The 22,854-nt window shown below is 37.2% G+C and overlaps 1 protein-coding gene across 1 annotated transcript; it reads left to right on the top strand.

Annotated features, from left to right (window-relative positions):
- Positions 1-3,754: 3,754 nt before the first annotated feature.
- Positions 3,755-17,227, top strand: LOC129245531 (polypeptide N-acetylgalactosaminyltransferase 1). The gene is made up of 5 exons (XM_054883735.1): positions 3,755-3,772; positions 3,966-5,543; positions 8,869-9,268; positions 10,718-10,839; positions 15,879-17,227. Exons 2-5 carry the CDS (start codon positions 4,813-4,815, stop codon positions 16,510-16,512), a joined length of 1,887 nt encoding a protein of 628 aa, XP_054739710.1. The 5' UTR covers positions 3,755-3,772; positions 3,966-4,812; the 3' UTR covers positions 16,513-17,227.
- Positions 17,228-22,854: the final 5,627 nt, after the last annotated feature.

Here is a 22,854-nt window from a genome sequence, read left to right on the forward strand (position 1 = left end):
GAGTAGTATCTTCGGGTTCATTGGCTTCACTATCACCTTCATCTATTCCTAATTCCAAAACCCAATTGCGGATTTCATCTGTGTCTGCTTCACCCACATAGTTTTCGACCATCTCATTTAACCGTTGTAATCCTCCAACAAGAAGGGGGTCGTCAATTTTGATATCCAATGGCATCACCATTTGCGCACAAAACACTGATTCGATCTTTTGAAACTTTGTTGCCTGGAGCACTTTTTTCATCTTTCGAAACGTAGGTTTTATTTGGCAAAAGTTTCCAAAAGAGCCCCGTTTCATCAGCATTATATATTTGTGATGTTACATATCCTTTTTCAGCGATTCTCGCCTTCAATTTTTCCTTAAATGGCTCAATGGCTTCTGGATCACAAGATAATGATTCACCAGTCACGGTCAAATAGCGACGTCCGAAGCGTTTCTTGAATCGCGAAAATCATCCATCACTTGCATTGAATTGTTCTCCATCCTTTTTTATTTCATCAAACATTTTTAATGCTTTGCTTTTCAATATCAAGCTAGGAACAGGAGCATTTCGTCGCCGCTGATTCATGAAAAACTGGTACAAACGCTTCTCGAGCTCTGGATGATTGCCAAACCGCAAAGTTTTCCGTTTATTTCCAAGTGAAAATGAATTGTATGCATTTTCTTTTAATGAACGGGATTGTTTTTTTATTCGGCAAATCGTTGCGCAATCAACTTTGTATTCGAATGCAAGATCTCGTTGTTTAACGCCTTTTTCAATTTTTTGGAGAATCTCATCTCTTTCTTTCAATGTAAGAAAATGTAGATTCTTTTTCACTTTTCCCATGATTCTATTTGATGAAAGCAAAAAAAAAATGATTCAAACTCCGAACGATTGTTTTACTCTCAAGAACCAGCTTGAAACTAACGCGTGTTGAATGTCACAAACGATTCGATGCCATATTTTATGATATCAGCGCTACAATTTTACAGTTATTTGTAAAAATCAAAAATCACAAAGCGTGAGAAGAGTGTTTTTGGTCGCAATAATTCCGAGAACCATAACTGTGCATAGCTATAAAGCTGTGTCTTCGCGCGTGATGAACGCAAATACATTGCCGTATTAAGCAAAAAATTTCTTCGAACAAGAATTCTTTTGCGCCCGAAAATTGCAATTTTTTATTGCTCTTTTCGAGTTTTCTATGGACTCAAAATCGAATTGTACTTTCCGCGAAATTGCAGTTATCGGTATTGCACTTATCGGGTTTCTACTGTACCTTAAGTTCTATTCTACTTTTCGGAAGCGGTACTTTCAACTTGCTTGTGCTGCAGCAGTAAGGTTTTCGTTTTCGGGATTGCTCTCAATCCATTCAAGTAATGCAGGGTGACATTGCTGTTGCTTGTTAAAATTTTTTAATATGTTATTAATAAAATTATTTTTTCGTATACATACATATATATTTAAGGGTGTATATATTTTTTTAGCAATGATGTTTATATTTGTACATTTCCTTCCCTCGTTGTATTTACGCCGGAGACACGGGGAAATAAAAATAAACGAAATGATAGGATCCACCAATCGTACACACCAAGGCGAATCTATTAAAGGTGGTATCGTTAATCAGCTGATTTGTTTTTTTTTCTCATTCGCCGTGTACATTCGGCTGTTAGCATAAAATGAAATGATGAACAGTCGTTCCATTCCAAGGTGGATTTATTAAGGTGACAGCATTCACCCAGCTGAATTTTTCGCCATAGGTATGGCTTACGTCAAAATGATATGCTTTGTTTGTATGTATTGGTATGTTTACATTTGATTACTGATTTTGACGTGATGCTTGGACCAAACGCAACAACAAATACATGTAGCGTTTTACTTATATGTGTTTGCTGTCACCTGTAATAAATTCGCCTTGTTCCATTCGCACTATCGTCGTATGCTTCTAGCTAAAACTTCATTTTGGCTAGGCAGCCAAGGCGAATCTATTAAAAGTGGTATTTAAGAATGATAGAATACACGATTACGCCTTCCGAATTCGCCGTGTCGTAAGAGCCCATGAATAAACAAGCAAAAAGAAGGGCAATTACTGGTTTGTGACAAAGAAGAGTAGGCGAAATCAATGGAAACAACCAAACACAAGAAATTATACGCACACACACATAATTTCTTGCCACGGCGTCTTCCGAATAAAAAATGCAAACAAACTGCATTTGGAGGCTTTTTATTATGCTTTACCAATTTAGCACACGTCACTTCGTTTTCAATAGTTTGATTCATTTAAATCTCACAAATCACATTACTACCAAGTCATTCACTGAATTTTCACCAGTATGTAATTTTTCCTACTTTTGTTTGTTTTGTTCGTTAGCTTTGCCTTGCGTTAGCTTCAGACTTGTCAAAATCGCGAAAAATAGCTTAACTGTTTTTTAAGGGCGCCATCTTATATATCTAATTCGCCTTGGGTGGTATCGGTAAATCAGCTGATTTGTTTTTTCTTTGGCCGTGGCCATGTGGCTACCAGCCCAGAACGAAACAAGGCGAATTCATTCTTTATTTTCTATTTTGCCAATATGTACTTTGCTTTGACAATCAAACGTACTAATCAATTTCGTTGATTTAGCGCTACCACCTTTAATGAATGTGTCTTCGTACACACTAGCACTGAAGAACTGTCCCTCAGTATCATATACATACAGTGGTGAGAAATGAATATTCAATGCCATTGGCTAATTAATTATATTGTATATAGTGGGCTACTTCACCCATGACCCTTCCACAGTTGCTAATTTCGCGCGCCAAAACTCGAAAATACCTTGCTAGATGCTAGCTCGGATATTACTTTGACGAGTTAGACATATTTTTATTTACCACACTTCGATATGAGCGTGGCAGGTATAAATGTCATGCGTTCTACCGGTTCTGAGCATATTTTATATAATATTTTTGGATTTGTCATCTTATTCAATAATGAAGAAGAAAAAAAAAGCAGACAACTTGAATTCAGTGGAAACAATTTTGTTGAATAGTGCAGTGTTGTATTCAGTGGTGTATTCAGAAAAACTTCTATTGCACAATATTATTGCTCAATAATTTTAATTGTGTGGATTTGTGCCTAAAAAAAGATTATGAAAGTTGTTGCAGAGAGCAAAGTAAAAAAGATAACCGCATTTTTAAGTTCAGGATTTAAATTTAGAAAGCATAGTTAAACTAGCTCCGAAAGGCCGGACCTGAATATTCGTACCACCCATACATTTTGAGGAGAAAACATCTTCAATATTTATAGTTTAGGCCATGTCTCCAACGACACAATGCATTGCAATCACAGATCTGCCGTTCTCCGAATAGTAAATTCCATGATTTAACAACCACACACAGAAAACCATTTTCCTTTTTTTTTTCATAGTTATAATTTCATTTTGGCAAATGTGCCTTTTAGGCTCATGCTATTTATTGCTTCAATAACATTGATCGGATTTACCAGCTCTTTGCATATTTTGTTCGGCAATATGCTAAAGTAATTTTTTGTATTTTCCTTGTCAATTTTAATTAAATCTTAAAGTCGTAAATGTATCGTCATAGCAATTTATAAATATTTGCCCTTAAACCCAATATATTTGAATGACTCTTGTTAAAGAAGCAACATTGCAAATGGGGAAATTTCGTCGGAAACGGTAAACAAAACAAAAACGACATAAATTCCACAATGCCGCAGAATTCTGAGCAAACGTCAAACAGCAAACGAAAGCAACAGGAAACAATAACAACAAAGTCAACATTACATTCAACAATTGTGGGTGCAGTAACGATGTTATACGACCGCAAAATTCATTCAACCACTTTTTTTACCAGTCGCCAAAGTGAAACATATTTTTTCTCGCAGCCGGTCAAAAAATAAATGTGAAAATAATACAGTATTTCAGAATTGCATTTAGTACATAGAATACCATTATAGATATATGTAATATTCGCTACTTTGTGTTTTTAAAGGCTTATAAATGGAAAACGCAAAAGGAAAACAAAATTAAAGCTAAATGATTGCATACCTGCGAAACCCAAACTGGTCTGAGAACGTTCAGCAAATTTGTGATGAAAGAGCTAAGCGAAAAGAGCTTTAACAAATAGCAGGAAATAAGAATACTTAAAACAACCATATAAAGCTAAAGAGTAGCCGCTGCGACACTATCACAGTGGTCGTACTGACGTCTCCAGCAGCTGCTTAGCGGTGTAAAAAAGAAGTAAAACGTTAATGCTGTTGTGCTGAGTGGAGATGGTTATGGTGGCGTTGAATCGTGAGCCAGAAGTCGCGGTTTGTGAGACTCAGTTATTATGTTAGTACGTTTTGGCCACATCAAGCAGACGGTCGTGCAGCGACGGTTCGTTCCGATCGATGTAAACACTGTGTTAGCGGTAAAACTGGATTTGGATTTCTAAAAAATTGTGCCATAGCAAAAGAAAGGCAAACTAAACGCCGACTAAGCGAACCAGCCAAACACCTAATGAATTAATATTAGCATAAAGTTCCATTTGGATTGTTCAAGAATTTAAAACGAAAGTTGGAAATTTTGTGATAGCTGCGTCGCAGATGTTTAAGTTGAAATACTTAGACACGTAGCCGCGGACAAACTTTTTTTTTTGTTAGCCCAACTACGTACTGCAGTTCACTAGTGTATGGTGGTAATGCGTATACCGTCGTCAGCGTACAATTCAAATCCCTACTCCTTTCAGTTTCAATACGGGAACATAAATAAAACTACACCCACAATTTGCCATCATTGTACACTCCACCTCGTCTATACTTCATTCAGCTAGCCTTAGCACAATAAACTAACTAAAAATGCTACGTTCCTTTCGTTCCTTCTACGGCAAAATAATCATTTTTGCGTTGGTGGCTCTTTGCTTTATACTTTACATTAAAGTGCTGCAAGTAGAAGACACCGTAAGGCAAACACAGCAACTACAAGCTGCGAAATTGAAGGACCAGCTGGAGGAGAACGATGTACTACCCAAAGAGCGCCAAGCTGAACGTAGAGTGCACACAAATCCACGACATCGTGTACTTGATCGTCCTGAAGACAATGAAATTCTAAAGAAACCAAATCAATCCTCACGTCCAACCGATTCGTCCTATGAGCTAAGCATACGTTTGGATTTGGAAAAGCAGAACCCTGCGCTGGGTGCGCTCGGCACGGCAGCGCATTTGAGTGGAGAAGCGGCACGGCGTGGCGATGAGATCTACAAAAAGATATCGTTAAATGAAGAACTCAGCGAACGGCTGTCGTATAATCGAACTTTAGCTGATTCGCGTCATCCGGCGTGTTTGAAGCAGACCTTCGATGTTTCAACACTACCTAGCGCAAGTGTGATTGTGATTTTTTACAACGAGCCATACTCAGTGCTGGTACGTACGGTGCACAGCACCTTGAATACCTGCAATGACAAAGTGCTGAAGGAAATAATTCTGGTCGACGATGGTAGCGCAAATGAGGAACTGCATGGCAAATTGGACTATTACACCAGTTCAAGAATACCGAATGGAAAAGTGCAGGTGCTGCGTTTGAAGAATCGGTAAGTAGAAGAGATGGTTAGGTTAAGTACTGCTGGCTGATCAGTAAAAGGGACGCACTTAGAGTTGTAGATCAGTAAAAAGATCTCACTTAGAGTTCTAGGCACCATTGTGTTACCGGTGCTATATGTATGTTTGGTGTTCCGATTATTATTTTATGTAATTCGTGATGCACGTTTTCGCGAGCTTTAGCAAGTATAAGAGATAATTGTAGGTGTTTTTAGGAAGTGGTAAATGTAATAGAACGGTAGCTAATATGCTGGCCTAGCTGAGAATCTGTGTATGATGTGTATATATGTGCATATATGCACACAAACTTCAAACTAAGGTGTGCCACACACCTTCATAATACAATCTATTTCATGTAATCATTTCGATAGACAACTACACAATATGAAGAAGCAAAGTGGCTCAAACTATTGAAGCGTGAACAGAGAATGCAGACGACCTACATGCACTCGATTCTGATTAGCCTGTGCTGGCAAAACGTGGCAATTCACAAATCGGAAATTTATTTACAAGACAGTTGGGTCTATGTTTTCGGAACATTTAAAAAAATAAAATAAATAATTAGCGCGCGCACTTCTGTTAGGTGTTTGACTGAGCTCTTCCTCCTATAATTATATCCGGCAAAAGATCGCTCCAGCAAAATTTCGCTGTTGCTCTATATTTTAGCCAGTGTCATTCTAGTAGCAAATTTTTAATTTTTTTGGAGTATACATTTTGTTTTTTATGTTGAGAGAAATCTGTATGTATATGAGAAATCTGTAAAAAAGATAGAGAAATCTGTATCAAATTGCTACTCCATTCAAATAGCAACAATATTTTATATCAATAGCATGATTCAATTATTAAAGGTATGCTCACTACTGACATTCGATTTTTGACACTCCCTTACAAAAGGTTGTATTTAAGAAGGTGAATAAAGTGGAACAAATTAAATCCTTTTTGGTTAAAATGATAGCAAAAAAGTATTTCTTTACTTAAATGGAAAAAAACTGCGAATGGTTTAAAAATAAATTTTAATTAATATTTGAAAGTAAAGAATGGTACAAATAGAAGGTATTAGCGGAAATTTCCAAATCTTATATTCAAACAAGAAATTATTTCACCTAATCCAAGATTTTATTTTCTGAATTAATTTCTAAATTAAAAACCGATCGCGAAGTTGCAAAGTTTCGCCAGTATGAAACTTTTTTGTTAAAAATAAACAAATAATTGGCACGTGCAGTTCTGTTAGGGGTTTCGCTGAGCTCCTCCTCCTATTTGTAGCGCGCGTCTTGATGTTATTCCATAAATGGAAGGACCTACAGTTTTATGTGGAGCTTTTTCATGCTGGTACTGTGCTTTGCTAAGTCTCCTCTGGGCACTTCAGCCATCCATGGGAAGGTGGTCTCACTGGAAACCAGTTCCGTAAATCCTAACTTTTTTATATTGAGGTCTGAAATGTTATCGATCGCGTCGGGACTATCCAATTATACTCCCTGTCGTAGCTCTTTGGGAAATGCTACCTCTTTGCAAAACATGAATTCCGTCTAAATCACCACATCTGATCTCGGATTGCCTCAATTACTCTATCATGTCCCGACTTAAGCGGTATGTATTTCATGTGATACTACCATAGTCCTGAACATACCGATGAAAACTCTTTAGCGAGTTGTTGCTCGTAAACAAACCATTTGAAAATGAAATGTTTTTTCCACAAATTTCACTTTTCCTCCACTTTTACTCAAAATTTCTAGAGCTAGCAACCCAGTGTCTTGCTAAGGGAGCCGATTTGTCAAGAGGGAACGAGAAAGTTGCTTACTGAGCAAACCTTTTATCATTGAATCATGTATCAATAGCAAAATTGAAATAGATCAAAGGCGACACTTTTAAAGCCCAAACCGTATGCCTGTACCTAAGCACACGTGTAAATCTTCTAATAAGGCAGTGATATTTTTGTATTCGACATGACTACTGCTTCGTTTATACTCACACACGTGCTGCTGTCGCTAAGAATTTTACGCTTTTTAACTCCGGAAAGCAATTACTATTTCACACAAAAGTTTATACGATTTTAAAAGTAGCTGCATACACAACTACAATCTAATGAATGAACTGACTCGGATTAATAAATACATACATACATACATATCTACTGTTTACCTAGGAAACAATGTGTACATGATCAGTTCATTGGGTCAAGCTACTCATAAACGGTACTAAAAAGATGCTTCGCGCTTGCTAAGATCAAGCAATAACCGACGGGCCAAAAGCGAATGAGCATTTGCGCAATGAATAGCCGACAGCAATCGCAATAGTCTAACCGAGCTAGCAACAATATTGAGGCGCAACTGGCGTTCTGCTTGCATTTTATTGCACTGCCAATATTTGCGACTAAACAATTCAGCGGTTACGGCGGGTAACTTCCGCGGTGTCGCTAACAAAATATATATTGCCGCTTGGAGGTCAATAAGCTTTTACTTCGCATTTGGCCTAAATGCCACATGTCAACTGTCGTCATAGCGCCGCCGAAGATGCACCGCGCTTTATGGCTACGAGTATTTCGAAACTTGCTCTGCGCTTGTACACACAGATTTGTATATTATGTATGAGTGTAGAGTTGATGCTGTATTCGGTACTCATCGTGTTGTATTTAAATTCATCGAATGGTAATCATCATCTTCAGCATTTCAATACTAAGTCGATTGACGTGTGAAGCGCTAGCCACCGCACCGTGCGTCGCATCCACTCGCCATGGTTTACTAGTTTGCTAAGCAACTTTTCTATTTTGCTTGTACATACAAACATTTGTAGATGGGGGTATGTAACATTTATATGTCTGTAATTTAGTTTGGCTTCGTGGCTAACTTGTCGCTGGCAGTTGCTTAACATTTCTTTACTTTGTGTGTCTGCTTTTAATTTGAATATGTGGCGCAGCGGCTGAAACAAAGTAGCTGTTTTTTTTATTTGTTTTGTTTTCCAAACGTCATTGCACGCAACGGCGACTACTTGGCATACTCACATGCACACGAGCACCGCCGAAACGCACTTTGTGAGAGCAGGAAGTCTTATTAGCGCAATTGTTTTATATTTTTATTATTTTATATTTTTCTAACTCATATTTAGTAGTGCCTTGCTTGCAGTGCAAAATAAAATCTGATACCTGCAATGAAATAGAATACATATTTTATATATATTTGTTGTTGATGCAGTAATTTCAACTGCCCACTTCTTCGCGCTTGTAATTACTGCGTCGCCTCTGTGTCAGTTTACCAAGTTATTTGATATTTTATTTGCAATAATTAGTTAACTTTGTCTTATTTTGCTTGCTCCATCTTCTAGGCTGGGTTTGATACGCGCCCGTTTGGCTGGTGCGCGCATTGCCACCGGCGATGTGCTAATCTTCCTTGACGCCCATTGTGAAGCGAATGTCGGTTGGTGTGAGCCTCTGTTGCAGCGTATCAAGGAGTCACGCACCAGTGTGTTGGTGCCGATTATTGATGTGATCGATTCGAAAGATTTCCAATACAGCACGAACGGCTTCAAATCGTTCCAGGTAGGCGGTTTCGAGTGGTCGGGCCATTTCGATTGGATTGATGTATCGGATCGCGAGAAGAAACGTCAATTGCGTGAATGCAAGCAACCGCGACAAATATGCCCTGCCTACAGTCCGACCATGGCGGGTGGCCTTTTCGCCATCGATCGGCGTTATTTCTGGGAGAGTGGCAGTTATGATGAACAGGTGAGTGGTGTTGGGTGACGGCAGCAATTGGTGTTAGTTGATGCGTTCACAACGGTATTTTGATGGATTAGTTATAGTAAGTTATTTTAGCACTGTAAAGACTTGCACTTTCCATGCATTGTGACTATTAAATAACAGTACTACTGATATTAATGGGAAATGAATTGCGCAATTGCGCATGCGCCAAGCGCCAACCGCCGTCAGCGCTAGCGTGAAGACCTCAAAGTAGTCGATGTCACATTCGTTCGCATTAGAATTGTTTGTTTTTTGTTAGTTTATTAGATGTAACAATAGAGCAACGAAATTTCACACGGATCTTGGAAAACTTGACACTGCATTTATAGAAAAAAAAAATATCTCAATGAATATTTATCGCGTGCTCTGATTGTTGAGGCGGCACGCGTCTTGAGGTAGCTGCAAGAAGACTTTTTTAGCATTTTTGCGATGAACGGTAATTTTGCACAGAGCGTTGTAGGAATAGAGGTTGAGCGTCTATTAAAAGTGATAGTAAAAAATAAGTAAAAAATCAAAAAATGTTTGTTGCTTAATCTTCTTAATTGGCGCGATAACCGCTTACGCGATTTTGTTATTTAAATTTAAATTTTTCTATGTATGTATATATATATATATTAGGGCGGGTCGATTTAAAAATCGCTCATTGCTCTGTCAAAATCGTATTCTATGGATCAAAATAAGAAACTTTGCCGAAGGAACCATACCTCTAAAACGAATTCTGATGTCCCCCAATTTGGGTCGAACGAAAAATCCCACTTTGACCATTTAGAGTGCTCCCCACACAATCATTTCAAAATATCACCATTTTTGGCCTTTACATGAGAAAAGAAACTAAAAAGTTCGACCCAAATTGGGGGACATCAGAATTCGTTTTAGAGGTATGGTTCTTTCGGCAAAGTTTCTTATTGTGATCCCTAGAATATGATTTTCACAGAGCAATGGACGATTTTTTTGCCTCCCCACAAATCGACCCGGCCTAATATATATATATACATATATATACATATATATAATTGGTGCGTACACCCTTTTTGGGTGTTGTGGCGTGCGTGTTGATGTTCCACAAATGGAGAGACCTACAGTTTTAAGCCGACTCCGAACGGCAGATTTTTTGTTTTTTTTATGAGGACCTTTTTTCATGGCAGAAATACACTCGGAGGTTTGCCATTGCCTGCCGAGGGGCGACCGCTATTAGAAAAATGTTTTTCTTAATTTTGGTGTTTTACCGAGATTCGAACCTACCTTCTCTCTGTGAATTCGGAATGGTGGAAAGGGTTCTTTTAGTTTTCTCAAATTAAACTTATGTTTCCTAATACTGGCGAAAATATTGCGGTGAACGTGTCTTTTAACATTAACCTCACATTAATTGCGTCATAGTGAAATATAGGCAATAATTCATATATTTTATTAAACATTTTTTTTTTATTATTACAGATGGATGGCTGGGGCGGTGAAAATCTAGAGATGTCTTTTAGAATCTGGCAATGCGGAGGCACAATTGAGACGATACCTTGTTCGCGTGTGGGCCACGTATTTCGCGATTTTCATCCCTACGAGTAAGTTGAAATAATAACTGTCTCTCCCGACTATAGAAATAACTGTAAAAATACAAATGATTGTATGTATGGTAACTTTTTCCTAAAAGTTGATAAAAAATACGGTATTGTTACGAGACACAATTCATAGGGTCAGCCTATGACCACCATTGGAATCCTTGAGGACCGGATTTGCTTAGGGGAGGCGGATATGTTAGGTTAGGTTGACCTGGCTGGCTGAAAGCCATCACATAGACCTATTGATCCTTAGTGGTACCAGATGTAGCTTGACCCTTAGTAGGGTAGGCTTCTTGTAATAAGCCTACGTCTTTGGCGAATCTAAGTAAGCTCTGAAGCTTTAACCCCGAGAGACATTCTAACCTAAACATTTTATTCGGGTTCTAGCTAATGCAGGGCAAGAACATAGAAGGTGTTCAAGAGTTTCCCTCTCTTCTAGTTCGTTGCAAGGAGGCGGATTGCGGTTTGCGGAGAAGGCGGATAGCAGTGAGCATTTTCTCTCCAATGTCATGAGAATACGTAAAATTTGTTCTCTCAAACTGGAGGATATTTTCAGATTTCCTAAAGTATCTGGAAAATACTCGCAAGACTAGCTATCTCTGTCTGTCTCTATTCTATCCCATCATCTTGCTCTCTGTCACTTCTCTCCTTTCCTCTTTGACTATCTATCTAACTTTCCTGAGCTCTGAATACAATGAGCTTTTTAGACTGAGTGTTTTGGGCAGTTACCATTCTCTCGGTGCTTCTTGGCTGGTCTTTTTCAAATTTCAATTTTCGCAGTGGCGCAGAAAATTAATCGTAATTGTGTCAAATATTGTTTTATTATAGGTTTGTTCATGTAAAAATTATCCAGAAACTTGCCAGTAACTTAGTTTCCGAGGATTCGCTCTCAAAGAGACAAATATCAAAAACAGTACATGAACGCAAAATCAGTAACAATTTGCATGTTTTACAAACAGCTGATTAAATTGTTGGCGGGAAACAAACAAAAAAAAACGAGCTTAGCATCACCTGATTTTATTTTGTCTTCAATAATTTGTTCCATTTCATCACCGTTGTCAGATGAAGGACATTCCATTAGCAATTGTATTGTTGAGGCAATCACGCCTTTCTTCCTTGCTTCCGTCTATGTATGTATGTACATTCTGTCAAAAAAAGTACCGGGAATTGTTCAATAAAACGCAAAATAATTGTTTAATCATCAAAATTCAGTTTGTCGCCTTCAAAATAGGCTCCACTCCAAGCAGTGCACATATGGCAACGATTACTCCAGTCATCAAAGCACCTTCTAAACGCGTTTGAAGAGATCATTTTCTGTTCCTTCAGCGAATTCTTCTTAATGACCTCTATCGACTCAAAGCGGCGGTCGCGGAGTGGCAGTTTAAGTTTTGGGAAAAGGAAAAAGTCACTGGGGGTGGTTGTTCGATGATGTTTCTCGAGTTTTTAGTCAAAAAAGTGTTCACAATATGAGCCTTGTGAGGCGGGGCGTTATCTTGATGCAAGATCCATGAGATTTCTTTCCACAAATTGGGCTGTTTCTTACGCACATTCTCTCTGAAACGTCGCATAACTTCCAAATAATATTCTTTATTTACAGTAGAACCATTTGGAACGAATTTTGAATGCACACCACCAAAGAAAATCAAAGAAAACGAGTGGCCTGATTTTTACTTTTGACCCACTTCGACGTGGTTTTTGGGTTTCGGCTTATGCGTATAGCGCCATTCACCCGCCTGTTGACTGGTTTGCATGTCAAACTCATATACCCACGTTTCATTACCTGTTGTGACTGGTATGATGTGCTGGATAAACGTTCTATCCGAATTCACTTGCTCAAGCATGTCTTCAGCCACCTTCTTCCGATAAATTTTTTGAAAGAAATTCAACTCTTTTGGGACGAGTCGAGCAGGCACGCGTCTCATGCCTCATTGATGGTGTGAAAAGTTGCGAATTGTTTCGTGAGATATGCTAAGATCGCAAGCTACCTCCCTCTAACTTAAATGATGGTTTTCCAGCACCATTTCCCCGACTTTGTCGACGTTTTCATCCTCTGAAGGCGTTGTTGGGCGATCAGATCGGGGTAAATCTTCCACGACTTCTCGGCCCTCTGCAAAAGCCTTATACCACTCGTAGAGCCGTATTTTTGATAAAGCACACTCGCCATAGGCTCTCTGCAATATTTTCAACGATCGGCGCACGAAATCTCTTCAAAACACAAACTTTAAGACAACTTCTTTGTTCGATATTTTTATCCATAGTGAAAATCGCAGAGCATACGCGAGGGTGACTGGTATATTCAGATTCCAAGAACAAGTTAATTGACAGACCTCAAACTCTGCAACACTATAGAGGGCAGTTGTACCAACATTCCAGCAAACAAAAATTAAACAAATGTGTAACGCGCGCTATTTAAATGAACAATTCCCGATATGTTTTTGACGGAATGTATATTGGCAAATTAGTTAATAACCAAGAAGTACAAGCATAAACTACAAAAGTGAACTTTAATGCTTTCGATTTGTATTTCGGAAATTGCAGCAACGGTGACTGGAGGCTGTGGCTTGATTGGGAAAAACCCGAGTTCTTCCGGCAACGTAAAAACGGCTGCCATGGGAATGTGCATACCTCTCATTTCTATTTAAGACTCATTCCTATTTAATATCTGACTTCAAATAAACCTTATCAATTTTATCTAAAATATATTTACTTAGGTTCTCCATTTTAATCACCATTTTAATTTAAAATTAGAACTTTGACTCAATTCCCAAATTTGCATTCGTGTTTATTTTTACTTTTACTTTGTGATCAGCTGTTTTTTTCACTTGCAAATTCTTACAAGTAAAAATGTATCGAGTAAAAACTTGCAACTTCCCCTCAAAATGAATTGTCATTTTGCTCTCTCACTTTCTCCTACTTTGTAAGTTTCCTGGATGCATGAACACCAAAACTTGCTTCATGAACAGACCTACCGCTAATCACTGCATATGTGAACGTACTTTTAGACAGCTTCTGCAGAAGTCATGTATCTATGATTTGTTGTTGTTGTTGTTGTAGCAGCATAAACATTCCCCATACTTACATACGGGGAATGCTGCTGGAGTGACAGTCCTTGGGCGGATATAAATCCGGGTCGTTTCGGTAACGTAGAACCGACTGTCGTGCAAACGATCTATGATTTGTCTATATAACAGAAGTAATGCAGAAAGTAGTGCTGGTAAATGAGTCTCCTCAGAAGAGGAGGAGGGATTGTTTTAGTGGCCACTCCACTCGACGCAGTAGACGACGATCGCTGTAAGTGCGAAGGCATTTCGAACCCTACCTCATCCACCAAAAAAAAAAAATAAAAAAAAAATAAAAATTATTGAAAAAATCTGGCAAGTTTGAATACTCTTCCTTGCATCTTTTAGTTCGACATTAATAAAGCGTTTTTTCACGCATGTGGCCTATTACCCCATATTGTTTAAATAAAAGTATTAAAATCGAATGTCGAATACAAAGAAGAAAAAACACCTGCATAACTTTCTTTGTTACTTAGCAGCTGTTAGCACACAAAAAGCGATATTTCTATACATTTAAGTAAATTTTTTGATTATTGACACTTCCTGTTTTTTGGGTATTCAAGCGATTGTTAAATATTGAAACAAGTACGGCTGTGTTTTATTTGCGGGCATTTCTTTCTGCTCTCAGTTCAATTAAAGTGTGAACATACCAGCATACAAGTACAGGGTGGGCCAAATAAGACCTACTAATGTTAAACACAAATAACTTTTGCAATAATAATTTATTTTGGTTAATTGTTTTTATACATTGAATATATTTTATGGAAATTATATATGAAATATTACATCAGACAAATGTTCACCATTTTTCTCGATACAAAGATTGGCTCTTTTTAATGCGTTTTCCATTACACCATATAATGTTTCTGGTGGAAGGCTACTGAGCCGTCTCGAATATTTTGCTTCAGCTGTCTAATAGTCTCTGGTTTATTAAGATACACTTTGTCTTTTAAATATCCCCATAAAAAGAAGTCGGGCGCAGTCAAATCTGGCGAACGAGGTGGCCAAGGGAAATCTGAATTTTTGGAAATCAGACGTTCGTCAAAAATTTCACGCAGCAGGTCCATAGTTTGCCTAGCAGTATGCGCAGTTGCTCCATCTTGTTGAAACCACAAATTAGGATACTGCTCCGCCATTGGCCGCAAAAAGTTTTCAATCAATGTTCTGTAAGAAGCTCCTGAAATCGATTCCGGCGTTTCATCCTCATTTTCGAAGAAATATGGACCGATAACTCTAGTGGCCATAACACCGCACCAAACAGTACATTTAGATGGGTGCAACTGATGTTGGTTGTTGCCATTGGATTTTCAGAGCCCCACAATCTACAGTTTTGTTTGCTGACTTAACCATTTAAATGGAAATGCGCTTCATCCGACATCAAAACATTATTTAAAAAATCAATTTGTGTGGCTAATTGTGTAAGAAACTAATTTTAACGCGTTGTGTTGTACTGTAGGATTCCATAATAAATTTCCAACAATTCAATTATAACCTACAAAAGGAGAAAAATATATATATTATAATTGGCGCGTACACCCTTTCTGGGTGTTTGGCCCAGCTCCTCCTCCTATTTGTGGTGTGCGCCTTGATGTTGTTCCACAAATGGAGGGACTTAAAGTTTCAAGCCGACTCCGAACGGCAGATATTTTTATGAGGAGCTTTTTCATGGCAGAAATACACTCGGAGGTTTGGCATTGCCTGCCGAGGGGCGACCGCTATTAGAAAAATGTTTTTCTTAATTTTGGTGTTTCACCGAGATTCGAACCGACGTCCGCTCTGTGACTTCCGAATGGTAGTCACGCACCAACCCATTCGGCTACGGCGGCCGCCCAAAAGGAGAAAAATAAATATTATATGTCAAAAAATAAAAAAAGTTATTTGTGCTTAACATTAGTAGTTCTTATTTGGCCCACCCTGTATTTTGCGAATCTCTTTGTTTTCGCTTAATTAAACACTGATTGTTCATTCCCCACTCACTTCCAGATTCCCAAATGATCGGGACACGCATGGCATCAACACGGCACGCATGGCGCTCGTTTGGATGGACGAATACGTAAATCTCTTCTTCCTCAATCGACCCGATATGAAATTTCATCCGGACATTGGCGATGTCACACATCGCGTGATGTTGCGCAAAAAATTGCGTTGCAAAAGTTTCGATTGGTATTTGAAAAATATCTATCCGGAGAAATTCCTACCGAATAAAAATGTTGTCGCATACGGTCGCATACGCGCACTGAGCAAAGACTTGTGTGTGGACGATTTGTCGCAGAGCAATGAGAAACCCTATAATTTGGGCATATTCTGGTGTGCCAAAACGTTGACGAAATCGCAATTCTTCTCGCTCACCAATTCGCAAGTGCTGCGAAATGAGTTAAGCTGTGCTACGGTGCCGCACGGCGATGGGGAGTCGCGAGACGTGAAGATGGTGCCGTGCATGGACAACGATGACTATAATGAACAGTGGGACTATCAGGATGAACGTTTGATACATGTAAATAGCGGCTTGTGTTTGGATCACCAGGAATTGCGCAGTTCGGATTATATACAGGTGACACGCTGCGATAATGACAGCGAAACGCAGCGCTGGACGATACAACACGAGAAGTCGCTGTGAGAGCGAGCGGCGGTGAAGAAGTCGAAAGTCTACTAAACTAATATGTTTAAGTTTAAAGTTAAAGCCATTGTGTAAATATTGAAAACACTACATATACATACATACATACCAACATGTACACATACATTGTAAATTCGGAATGCACAATTTTTGATTGAATTTTGTATTTTTTTTTTGTGTTTTTGTTTTCTTTTTTTGACGACACTATGTACAATAGCTAGGATATGTAAATTATTTTGATATGCAAATATTAATCGCGAAAATGTTGTATAAATGCAAAGTAAATGATTTATTAATTTGAAATTAGTAGCAATGTTTGTAGGAATTAACGTGTGGAATTAAGTGAAAGCAGACATTCCTTGGCCGTCTTGGGCCGTCTGATGAATTGCTCCTGACTAAGAAGTAGTTATTTTGCGCACGAACAAACGCAACACGCTTGTGTGTGTGTGTGCGAAGTGAAGTGTAGTTAGTGAAAATCTATTTAAATTGTAATTTGCTGTTTTATTTTAGGCTAAGCAATTTTTGTATATTTTTTTTTTAAGTCAAACAAATATATTTTTTATTTTAAGGGGACAGATACCTGTAAACGGCCATATTTTCCCTGATTTTCAGTAAAATTATTTAAAATGAAGAAGTCAATATATTTTTTTTTCAAAATTGGCAAACAGTTTATTTATACATTAAAATAATATTATCATTTTTTTTTTATTTTAATCATTTGAAATGGCGGATGTACACTCAATTCTTCCAGGTCGCAGCGGAACTTCTCAATCAGCGTCAGTGACCTGAATACCAAAAAACGAAAATTTTTTTGGTTATTAATGTCATAATTTCTATATGAATTTAAAAAAAAAGTGGAAAAAAAATTCGCGAAATAAAATGCTTAAAAAAATGGATTTTGGGCCGAATTTTCCTACTACTTTTGCTTCGAAAAAATTATTTTTTCGAAAAATTTTCGAAAACTTGTAAATTCACATAGAAAGTAATATCATAAAAAAGATGTGTGCAAAATTTCAGGGAGATCAGTCAATCACTTTTCGAGTTATCGTGCACGCCAATTCGAAAAATATATAATAGTTTTGAGAAAAACGCGTCTAAATTTTGAATACAACGTAACTATACCTCTCCCAGCGCTCGAACGCAAAGCATAGAGTCGTCACGGTTGACGATCTATAATATGAAAAATTTACGTTCTAAACATTTTTTGACATATTCTTAAAGGATTATATTAACATTTTATGAAAAAAAATATTTTTTTATGTCGAAATTTTACAGGTATCTGTCCCCTTAATTGATCAAGAAGAAAGTCAAATTTGTAAAAAAATCGTTTGCAACGCCGCACTACGTTAATTGATAGTTACTAAACTCGAATGATGACAATAACTCATTTTACTATGACAGTGAAAATATTTACGTGCAGTTTGTCTGTATAGAACCTATGGAACTATGCGATTACTATATATTTACTATATATTGCTTATCATTGTGAAATTAGAAATTATTTAAAATTGCATTTACCTCTACATTTATATGCTAAGTAGTATGAAATTAAAAAAAAAAAATGTTTTATATTTAGTTATAATTATATAAAATTATATTGCAAAAGTTATGTAGCTGTGCCCGTCCTCCAACTGATTTTTATTCCCTTTGTATTTTTTACTGTTATTTAATAAAAAAAAATTTTTTTAACAATTTGTGTATTTTAAATTTGGTTGCGCTAAACGAAAGCGTAAAGCACGGTCCTCGCACTTTTCCAAATTTACCTACTTTGCCTGTATCTAAGAAATAAAAAAAATCTCATTCCTCAAACCCAAAAACTTATCCTTTCCATCCGCGCATTATTTGCCTTGTGGCCGCTAAAAACAAGCAAAATCAAATGAAAGCACACAGCTGCATATTGCATCAAGTGGGGCCAGCAAGAGGAAGCGAGCAACCGCGGTAATAGCGCAGACACATCAACTTTAGCGAAGTCCTCAACCATTTGTGTGATCCTTCTGGTAGAAAAATGTGACACACAGATGGCGCTCCAAGCAGTAAGAAGACGTTGTTCCTAAGCAAGGCAAGACAGATGGGTATTCCCGCTACTTAGGACTGATAGCGGCAGTCTAATCACATACCTTGTCAGAAATCAAATAGATTAACGAAACCAACGCAAGGCAAGTCTTGTCGAGGCCCCATGCTCCCGAGAGAAGTGAACTAGGGAAAAAAGCGGTTCGTAGTTTCCTTATGGATAGCTATGGTAAACATGGGCTGAAAAGTACCGGCCCTAACACATGGATGGCACTAGTTTTATTGCATTCACCTCTTTTTCAGTTAGTACTAACCTTAAAAGTCAGTTGTTAAAATTTCATGATATTCCATTCATTAGATCGTGAGTAGTTGTGCTAAGAGTGACGCTACTTTTGTTTTTTCCTAAGCAGTGGATCAAAAATAATTTCGTGTTTTAATTATGCACTGCTTATTGATTTCTTGAAGGGGAAAATGCAGTTCAAGCGAAGCAATGGCTTGAAAAGTGTTGTGGGGACTCCATTCCATTAGAAACAACAATAAAACAATGGTTTGCTGACTTCAAACGTGGTCGTAGAGACACCGACGATGTACAACGCAGTGAACGTCCAAATGAGGCGGTAACACCAGAAAACATTAAAAGAGTTCACAAAATCATTTTGAGTGATCGAAAAGTGAAGTTGCGTGAGTTAGCTGACATCGTAAAGATATCAAAAGAACGTCTTGGCTTTATATTTCATCAGCATTTCACTATGAGAAAGCTGCGTTTGCTCACTATTGACCAAAAACAAGAACGTGTTGATGATTCTGAGTAGTGCTTGGCCATGTTGAAACGTAATAAATCGGAATTTTTGGGTCGGTATGTGACAATGGATGAAACATGGATGCATCACTTCACTCCAGAGTAAAAAAAATGATCGTTATCTGAGTGGACAGTAACTGGTGAACGTCGTCCTAAGCGCCAGAAAGCACAGCAATCGGCTGGAAAGGTTATGGCTTGGGTATTTTGGAATGTGATATTCATTGAATATCTTGAGAAGGAAAATACCATCAAAAGTGAATATAGCATAGCGTTACTGGGGCGTTTGAATTCTGAAATTGCAAAGAAATGTCCGCATATGGCAAAGAGAGAAATTTTGTTTCATCAAAACAACGCACCGTGTCACAAGTCAATCAAAACAATGGCAAAACTATACGAATTGAACTTCAAATTGTTCCCACATCCACCGTATTTGCCAGATTTGGCCTTCAGCGACTACTGGCTGCTCGAAAAGCTAAAAAAAATGCTCGATGCTAATAAATTTTGCTCGAATGAAGAGTTTATCGCTGAAACTGAGGCCCATTTTGGGGCAAAAGATGAATCGTTCTACAAAAGTGGTATTGAAATGTTAGAGCCGAGCTGGAATGATTGCGTTGTTCTTGTTGGAAATTACGTTGATGAATGAAGCTAATTTTGGATAAAACAAAACGTGTTTTCTTTATAAGGCCCGGAACTTTTCAAACCACGTATTAAAAGCGAAATCTCCTAAAATCAGATAAGTAGTTTTGGCAAAAAACCCAAACTTAAATTTGTTGCTTAAGAGAGTTTTTTTTAGTTATTTGAAAATCATATTCATGTGAGAGATAAATAGCACAAATGTGAACCTTATATGTATGTTAAGTAAGTTACATTTTTAGTACGACCTCTGCTTTGATCAAATAAATTTGTTTGTTTACATTTATTACCGTTATTTAATAAAATTTTAAAGTATTTACTAAAAATGGGACGTGGAAAACATTGCACGCCGGAGAAAAGAGCTCTTATATACCGTATGAGTCAAAACGAAAAAAGCCATGCAGAAATAGAGATGATGATGTGCTCTCGGAAAATGGTTTATAATGCTCTTAATTTAGTTAAAAAAGATTCATCCTATCTAAGCAAAAAAAACGGAAAGAAAACCAACGCCGCGAAAAACTGATGTTAATGTGGATGGAGTTGTAATGCGCAAGAGCAAAGTAGATCCTTTTAAGTCGGCACGGCAAATAATGCTTAAAATTAACCAAGAATCTGGTCTACAGGTGTCTAGAAAGCTTATAGGAAGGCGACTTAACGAAACCCAGCTGTTTGGCCGCATAAGCCGAAAAAACCACTCCTCTCAAAAAGACATATCAAACACCGACTTGGCTTTGCAAAAGCCCACAAAGACAAATCTATTCAGTTTTGGAAAAACGTACTTCGGACCGACCAAACCAAAATAAATAGGATGGAACCAGATGGGAAAACTATTGTACGTCGTCCAAAAAATCAAGCCTAAATCCTAGGTTCACAAAAAAAAAAGATTAATCGGCGGTGGAAGCATCATGGTTTGGGGAGCTTTTTCCGGGCATGTGTTTAGAAAATTCAAAACAACCTCAAGTTTTTTATTGATTGTTAAAAACCCGATTTATGGTGTTTTTGATGAAGTAAAAATACATAACTAGCCCATTTTTCAACCGATTTTTTGACGTGATAACGTCTTATAATTCGATTTAACAGGCTGCACGCACGAAAAAATGTGTCGTTACCTTGCTCATTAGTGTTTCCTTGCTCATTGCCGTTACCTTGAATGAACTGCAAGCGAAAGCGCGGAGCGAACGACAAAGCAAACAAAGCAAACGAACGGCAACGTTCGACATCTTGCTCTCTCCTACTTAAGTGAGCGTATATGTGTATGTATATGCGCATATGTACATTTATAAATTCACGTATTTGTACAGTAGGTTCTGTTTTTATGCGGTAGATACGTTCCGCAAGAAACAGCATAAAAAAAGCTACTAGTTCTATAGTAAAACTATAGATACGTTTCAAATGCTAAAATCGCATAAATCTGAAATAATGTAATAAAATCGCATAAAAAAGGGCACTAGTCCCATATTATAACTATAGATACGTTCCATAGACCGCATGAATCTGTGATGAGTTTTTGCTTAGCTGGTTTAGAATCTTGTTTATATGTACAATTCCCGATAGGTAGACATGCATTTTGTAATTAAAAAAAAAAACCGCACTATTTCAAAACCGCATAAAAAAAAGCCGCATAAAAACAGAACCTACTGTATTTGCATATGCCTTCTTATTGATTATTATTAATTTGATTTACTTGAATAATTTAAAATAAAACCAAGTTTGTTAATAATACCTGTTGTTTTAATATTATTATTATTTTTTGACGTGATAACGTCTTATAATTCTATGTAGCCGGCTGCACGCACCAAAAAATGCGTCTTTATCTTGCTCATGCGTCGTTACCTTGCTTGAACAGCATGTTATGTTATGATATGTTATGTTATGTTATGTTATGTTATGTTATGTTATGTTATGTTATGTTATGTTATGTTATGTTATGTTATGTTATGTTATGTTATGTTATGTTATGTTATGTTATGTTATGTTATGTTATGTTATGTTATGTTATGTTATGTTATGTTATGTTATGTTAAAGTATATTATGTTATGTTAATGTTAACTCATTCTCTATATCCATACAAAATATCTATCAAACAAATAAAATTAAAATTTTCTTTTGAAAAATGCAACCATTCAATCAGTATTTTCTTATGACGTTATCACGTTAAACTATCGTCAGTAAACCGACTTTACAGACAACCTCTTTTTTTTATTTCAATATGGTCTTGGGATGGGGAATGTATGTGCGTTATGAATGTAGGTATATAATTCTAATATTGAACGATTGACGTTCAAAAGAAATTTTCAATAACAATCTCTGCAATTGTGCAATTTTTCCACGTTTTTTCAATGTGATGAAATTTTTTGACCACTATTCTCCAACGGGCACCACAAATATATACATATTTTTAAATTCCAATAAAATGTGCTCGAAATAACCTATTTCTCATCTTCATACATTGAAAACTGTAAAAGTTACGATTTTTTTTAAGTTTTTTCCACATTTTTAAAAATCCAGCTGAACCGAGACTGCGAGAGAATACCGCTTGACCAATAGTGCTTTACTGCTCATTGTGGCTAATATTGAAAGACAGCAATAAGTTTACATAACTATGAATACATATAACATATCCAAACTCATTATAACCCAAGCTTACCTAATCCAAACTGACCAACCGAAGCTTGCATGACACAGCAGAACCGTTTGCAACTTCCTGGTAAGCATGTACAATTTAATGAGTGTGAAAAATCATCACTCTTGAATGGTCAAGTCCTATTAAAACTTAGCATAAGTGCATCTAACTTAACCTAACCTAACCTTACCTAACCTTACCTAACCTTATTTAAATGAAGCTAATATACACACAAACGTCAGACAATGAAATTAAGTGTGTTTCAATGCCGAGCGA

The sequence above is a fragment of the Anastrepha obliqua genome, chromosome 4, assembly GCF_027943255.1.
Source record: "Anastrepha obliqua isolate idAnaObli1 chromosome 4, idAnaObli1_1.0, whole genome shotgun sequence".
Lineage (NCBI taxonomy): Eukaryota > Metazoa > Arthropoda > Insecta > Diptera > Tephritidae > Anastrepha > Anastrepha obliqua.

What these genes read in the sequence shown, in the direction of transcription:
- LOC129245531 (XM_054883735.1), top strand. Translation starts at nt 4,813, where the DNA reads ATGCTACGTTCCTTTCGTTCCTTCTACGGCAAAATAATCATTTTTGCG. An exon ending in GTGGCAGTTATGATGAACAG is followed by an intron (nt 9,269 to 10,717) that starts GTGAGTGGTGTT and finishes TTATTATTACAG; the next exon opens with ATGGATGGCTGGGGCGGTGA. An exon ending in CGCGATTTTCATCCCTACGA is followed by an intron (nt 10,840 to 15,878) that starts GTAAGTTGAAAT and finishes ACTCACTTCCAG; the next exon opens with ATTCCCAAATGATCGGGACA.